Source organism: Microtus oregoni, unplaced genomic scaffold (genome assembly GCF_018167655.1).
Source record: "Microtus oregoni isolate MIOR12 unplaced genomic scaffold, Mior012 000000F_ref0000247, whole genome shotgun sequence".
Taxonomy (NCBI): Eukaryota; Metazoa; Chordata; class Mammalia; order Rodentia; family Cricetidae; genus Microtus; species Microtus oregoni.
The window spans coordinates 45,031,192-45,037,443 of NW_024543059.1; the positions used below are offsets into that span (position 1 = coordinate 45,031,192).

The following is a 6,252-nucleotide window of genomic DNA, read 5'->3' on the forward strand; positions in this document are numbered from 1 at the left end:
CTCCACCCTTGTGTCAGCCCTCCATCCCCAATGGTGGGGAACCCCAAATCCAGATGGCTCCTAGGCCCACCCTCCCTGCCACGTGACCAGAGGGTTGTGCAATCCAGACCCCTCCCCGAGGGGATTTTTGAGGAGGGCCCCCGTGGCCCGCCCCTGGGGGGGGTGGGGGCTGGGCCAAAGTATATATAGGAGTAGTGGCCAGAGCCAGCCCAGCCTGCCCTGAACCACCATGCTTGCTCTGGAGGCTGCACAGTAAGTGGGTAATCCCCAAACCTGTACTTGGGACCCCCACCCCATCAGCACCCTCAGCTGTGCCCCCCCCCCCAAGGCAGGTGGTAAGGGGTGGCCTCACCGTCTGCAGAGGACAGTTCTCCCATCAACTCTGTCTTCCTAGACAGGTTTCCAAAGATGGCATGTTCTGGAGACTATCACCCCCATCCTGCCCCGGTCTCCCCAGGTGTGCCATCTGTCCTCTCTATCGCTTTATTTCTGGCGCTCTCTGCCCCTTGAGTTTTGTCTGTTTCTATTTCCTCCTGTCTAACTGTTCCGCCCGGCTCCTGGCGCTACCCTGGCGGCCATGCCTTTGCTCTCTCCCTCAGTCTGTTTCTAGCCCTGCTCTTCAGTGCGTTGCTTCCTCTGGTCTCAGCAGGACTTGCGAAGACACTCAAACCAAGCTCTCTGGCCACCCTGTCCCCAGGCAGCTGGGGACTTTCTCCCTCTTACTTTCCTTGTCTCCCCCACAGTGTGCATGCAAATCCCAAGGGTAGTGGGGGACATTTGCCTGGCACCCGCCCCCTACTTCCTGTCCTAATGGGGCTGTGGGGGTGACTGTGGGAAGGCTGGGCGCACACAAGGACAGCCAGCAGACTGCAGAGCTGTGGTGATCACAGCTGCCACCACCTCCCCTGTGGGCCCCACAACCACTTTGAGGCTCAGGTGGCTGAGGGCAGCCCTGACATGCCCCTGTGTCTCTCCCCAACCAGGCTGGACGGCCCACATTTGAGCTGTTTGGTGAGTTTGAGCCCTGGGGAGGGTGGGGGGTGCCTGTGTGGCCTGCAGGGCGGACCTCACTAAGATCTACTTCTGCCTCAGTTTCCAGTCTCTGTCTCCCCAGACCCCCGTCCCCACCTCATCTGTGACTTGAGGCTACTTCGTTGACCTTGTGTACCTGTCTAGTTCATGTTCTCTGTGTACAGTCCCGTGTTGGGGTTACGGATCTTACATCTTTTAACTGTAGGATCGAGGACACCAACTATGTTCCTCAACACTTGACTCTCAACACAACGAGACCTTTTCTGTGGTAGAAAGAAGTCCCCACTTCTTTGAGTTTTGTTGGACTTTTTTGTTTCGCTTTGAGACAGGATCTCTCAACGTAGCTCTGTTTTCAAACTCGTGATCCTCCTGCCTCAGTCTTCAGAGTGCTGAGGATTATACCTGTAAGATACCTGCTGTTGGTTGTTTAAAACTGATGTATCGTGTGTGTATCAGGGAGTGTCCTCATTGTGTACACTGTTGTAGCCATTAATAGACCCAGATTAGAAAAATCCCATCATTCTAGAACATTCGCTGGTATCCCTACGTGATCTCATCCAGTATGTTACACTGATTCATTTGAAGTTGTAAATGATTTGTGCATAGGTCTTCTGGGCGCCTGCCCTCTTCCCACCCACAGCGTGTTAGGTACCTGTCCTTTTTGCTGCATGGTTGGCCACCCACCAGTAAACCCTACAGCCTTGGGCTGCTCCATCTGCCTGCGTGAGCAGGAGGGTGTGCGGGAGTCATCTGCAGGAACTTCAGAGTTCATTTGCACTGCTCTTACAGTGGCTGTGGCTGTAACAACACACGCTTCTTGAGATGAACTGGTGTCCTGGGCTAGAGAAGGTGTGCATGCCTGTCACCCCAGGGTGAACACCGCTTCAAGTTCTGGGCCAGCCTGGGCTACAGAGCGAGTTCCTAGGTACCAGTTGTACACTGGGAACTACTAGGGTTCCTTGAGGGTCACAGCCATGGCAGACGCTAGCTTCTGGGTGTCCCTTCTTCAGGGATTCGGAGTCTGTCTCTGTTTGTTTCTGTCCTTCCTCTCAGCTGTCAGTGTCCCAAAGGCTGGGGAGTGGGGAGTCTCTGAGGTCTGGGATGACTCTGTCTTCACCCCAGCAGTACCCAGAAGGTGTCTTCTATGACCTGGACAGCTGCAAGCCCTTCAGTTACCCAGATTCAGATGGGGGTCCTGGTGAGTGACCCAGCTTCCTAGCACCCTGGGCTCCCTTCACGCGGGGGAGGGGGTGAGGTCTACAGGAGCGCTCCCTCATCATGGCAGCCCCTCCACAAGCCACCTCCCTACCCGTCCCAGTCCATCTGCTCCCCCATGCAAATTCTGGGGTCGGAGATTTGCACAGCTTACAAAGGCCCCTCTGTGTGGGATCTTGAGGGTGCCTGTCTTCTGACCACCTTCGATTACTGGCTCCGACCCTTCTTTCAGACTCCACATGGGGCTGGACAGAGGCCCCACCTGCCTCCGCCATCACCCCCTATGAAGTCTTCGACCCCGCTACGACTGCCTTTGCCCACTCTCAGGCTGTGCAGCTCTGTTACGGTCATGGTCTCGGCCCCTCTGCCTACGGCCCCGTGGGGACCCTTGACCCAGCCTCGAGCTTGGAGGCTCCAGGGCCTGGCCTCCAGGTGTACCCCTCAGAGGACTTTGTCAGCCAGGTGAGGGGCAGGAATTGCTTGGAGGAAGACTTCCCACCTCGTATTTCTTATGCAACTCTCTGAAATGAACTTCTGGACTGTACCTGGGTGGGGGATACAAGGACGCCCTTCTGAGGTAGTTCCTGGACCCATGTCATCTTCTGACTGTGTAGTTTTGGGCAACTGCCTTAACTTCTCTGTGTATTGAGATAACCAAGGCCAGTGTCCACACTGTACAGGAAGATAGTAAGGGCTGCAGAGGTGGGGGGGGGGTCGGAGAATGAGGGAGTGATGTAGAGGTGACCCTGGTCTCCCACAGACTCTGGGCCCCTTGGCTACCCCGTACCCCAGCCCTGTGCTGTCAGAGGAAGAAGACATTCTGCTGGACAGCCCTGCCCTGGAGGTCTCAGACAGCGAGTCAGATGAGGCCCTCTTGGCTGGCACGGAGGCAGGTATGTGGGGTGGTAAATTGGTGGGGACGCTGACTGTGGGTCAGGGGAGGGCCTGAAGGAACCAAGGTTCCCTAAGTACGTACTAACGGCTCCCAAGGAAGTTCCCAGATCCTTGCTACTTGTTGGCTATATGACCTTGGCCAAGGGCACCATCCTCTCTGTGCCCTGGTTTCCATTGTGCACCAAACCACAGTAACAGCAAGAGAGAGCTACTCCCAATCAGTTACCCTCTCCTCGTACCTCTGTCAAGTTATTTTCTATTGGACAACAGTTTCCTGTATAAAACCTACTATTTTATACATCCTCACACCCTAATTCCTCACTTTGGGGATTCTAGGCAAGGCGCTCGATCACCAAGCCATACCCCAGCCCTCTTTTTACTTTTAAAAGACAGTCTCAACTAAGTTGCCCAGGCTGGCCTTGAACTTGTGATGCCCTTTCTCAGTCTCTGGAATAGTTAGAATAACTAGGTTCGAATCAACCAGGCCTGACTCAATTGTAGGGGACTGTAGACTTGGGGGGGGGGTCCCATCAACGGACTTCCCCTCGTAACGTGGATACCTAATACCCTACAGGTGCCCGCAAGAAACTGCGCCTCTACCAGTTCCTGCTGGGACTGCTGCTGCGCGGGGACATGCGCGAGTGCGTGTGGTGGGTGGAGCCGGGTGCCGGAGTCTTCCAGTTCTCCTCCAAGCACAAGGAGCTGCTGGCTCGCCGCTGGGGCCAGCAGAAGGGCAACCGCAAGCGCATGACGTACCAGAAGCTGGCGCGTGCACTGCGCAACTATGCCAAGACAGGCGAAATCCGCAAGGTCAAACGCAAGCTCACCTACCAGTTCGACAGCGCGCTGCTGCCAACTACCCGGCGCGCCTGAGCGCCCCGCTACGACCCCTTTCTAGCCCCCAGGCCCTAGTGTCCATGGAGCCCCGTATGGGGGCAGTAGGCTGCCAGGGTCCTCAGGTCTCACCAGGGCCTCCCCAGCGTCCCCCGTGCCATGTATGGGATTCCCCAGGATGGTCGTGTTAAAGGGGAGTGTCTCACGACCCACTGGTCATTCTACTTGCTCCTAGAATGGCAGGTTTCTCTGCGGGGTCTCCTGGTGGTGTTTGCAGTTCCGGAATCCACATTGGTACTTGCTGCGAGCCCTGTGATCACACACGTCATTGCACCAGCAGGTGGCGCTGTCTACAGCCCCCAAACCTTGTTTGTGTGTGTGTGTTGGGTGGGTGGGTGCGGGTCCCTCTGTGCTGCCCTGAGGCCCTGCTCAGATCTGAGATCTAGTTATGTCTTTATGTCTGGAGCCTTCTGAGAACCCTGTGCCATCTATGACTTTTCTCTGTGTCCATCCATGACTTTGTTTGAAACAGGGTCTCACTATTTAGCTCAGGGTGGCCCCCAACTTGCGACAATCCTCCTGCCTCAGTCTCCTAAGTGCTGGTATTACAGGGGCACAACACCATACCAGGCCTTTTCTTTTTTTGAGACAAGGTTTTACTGTGTAGTCCATGCTGTCTTCAAGCTTGTGGTGATCCTCTTGCCTCAGCCATCCCTTGGGACCCTCTGGGATCTGAGATGACTTGTTGGAGAGGGTGGGGGTGGGACTGAAGCCTTCTGGGGTCCTTTGTCATATGGGAAGCTCTCCAACATCCTAGGCTCCTGGCTGCCCTGAGGTCACATACTGACTCTCTTGTTTGAGGGGCCACCTGTGTTGTATGTCAGGATCATTCTAGCCCCTGGCCAGTCTGGGGGGTGTGGCAAGGCCAGCGCCTGTTATTTTTGAGACTGGGTGGCAGGTAGCTCAGGCTGGCCTTGAACGTGCCACGAAGCTGAGGATGGCCTTGAGCTCCTCCCTCGAGCTCCTGCCTCCGCCAGAGTGCTCAGATCCTGGCACCATCACGAGCCTGTTTCTTTTCTTTTTCATAAGTCTGTGTGGGCCAGGCTGGCTTTAAACTCATAACAGTCTTCCTGCCTCGGTGTCCAGCGCGCTAGGGTTCTGAACATGTTCCACCACACCCCGCTTACCCCACGCCATCACTAGCCAGGCTTCTAAAGCTGGCCACCCCCCACCCACAAGGCAGGCAAATTAAGTCCCTGCAGGTGTTGTCTGCAGAGAAAAGCACTCTACAGTGAGCTTTCAGACTAGGGAGCTCTCCCACAGTCTAGACCTCTGGCCAGATGTTCTGTGTGCAGAGGCCGGGACCAGTCCCTTCCCAGTGCCTGCTGTCTCACCCCGTGACCACGCTCAGCTGCCTGTTCCGGCCCAGTCTTTTGAAGTGCTGGATACAGCCAGCTGTAGGCCAACCTGGCTCCAATTGTGAGGTTCTCATTGGGCCCCAAAGCAGAATCAGAACCCAAGGCTTTGAGCCTGAGCAGGCTGGGCCACCCAGGCCTAGGTCCCTCTGAGAAAGAGGAGGAAGAGGGCCTCCTTACAACCCTGATGAACCTGGGACACACCTTAACTCACCTCTGGGTCACCAGGACGGGAAAGAAGAATCATGGAAGATATTCATGTGACCAAGGACAAGCTGGCACCAAATAGAATTCTTTCTTCAAAAGACAACATCACTATACATGGATAATAAATAAAATCCTAAATAAAGTTTACAGCTGTGCTGGGACCCTTCATCAGGCTCTGGGCTGCCTCACTACAGGACCTGGCTGGTACTGAGGCTGAGGGTAGCTGCAGTGAGGGGGTAGATGAGAGAAGGCGGAGGTACCATGGCAGTAGGCCAGGCTAGGTCTTGAATGGTGAAATCACTGGGCTTCCCAGCTCTTCTTTCCGTCCACTCCTCCATTTCAGGCTTTTGGCTTTGGTGTGTTCGTTTTTTTTTTTTTTTTTAAGATAGGAGCGTTCTTACACTGTAGTTCAGGCTGACCTCAAAGTCACACCAATCCCCCTCTCTTTTTGTTCAGCCTCTGGAATTCCGGGGTATGGGGCGTGCCACGATCCTGGGTCACTGTGCAACTTGCCTGCTCCTTCGAGAGTGAGATGGAAGTTTGCGGGGCAGCCAAAGGCGTCAAAGGAAGGCTGCCTACTGGTTGGCTTAGTGCCCCCAGAGGCGGGCAAGTTTCCAGCTTCGGGGATTTTGTACAATGGAGGAGAGGGAGGGGC

At 55.4% G+C, this 6,252-nt stretch overlaps 1 protein-coding gene across 3 annotated transcripts; it reads left to right on the plus strand.

Annotated features, from left to right (window-relative positions):
- Positions 1-226: 226 nt before the first annotated feature.
- Spib (Spi-B transcription factor) lies at positions 227-4,344 on the plus strand. Of its 3 annotated transcripts, none has more exons than XM_041657141.1 (6): positions 227-252; positions 984-1,011; positions 2,155-2,230; positions 2,480-2,709; positions 3,008-3,140; positions 3,716-4,344. In XM_041657141.1, exons 1-6 carry the CDS (start codon positions 230-232, stop codon positions 4,012-4,014), a joined length of 789 nt encoding a protein of 262 aa, XP_041513075.1. In that variant the 5' UTR covers positions 227-229; the 3' UTR covers positions 4,015-4,344. The 3 variants fall into 3 exon arrangements, with proteins under 3 accessions (XP_041513075.1, XP_041513093.1, XP_041513083.1); XM_041657159.1 differs by having other exon boundaries at positions 230-252; positions 2,158-2,230; XM_041657149.1 differs by lacking the exon at positions 227-252 and having other exon boundaries at positions 931-1,011; positions 2,158-2,230.
- The last annotated feature ends 1,908 nt before the right edge of the window (positions 4,345-6,252 follow it).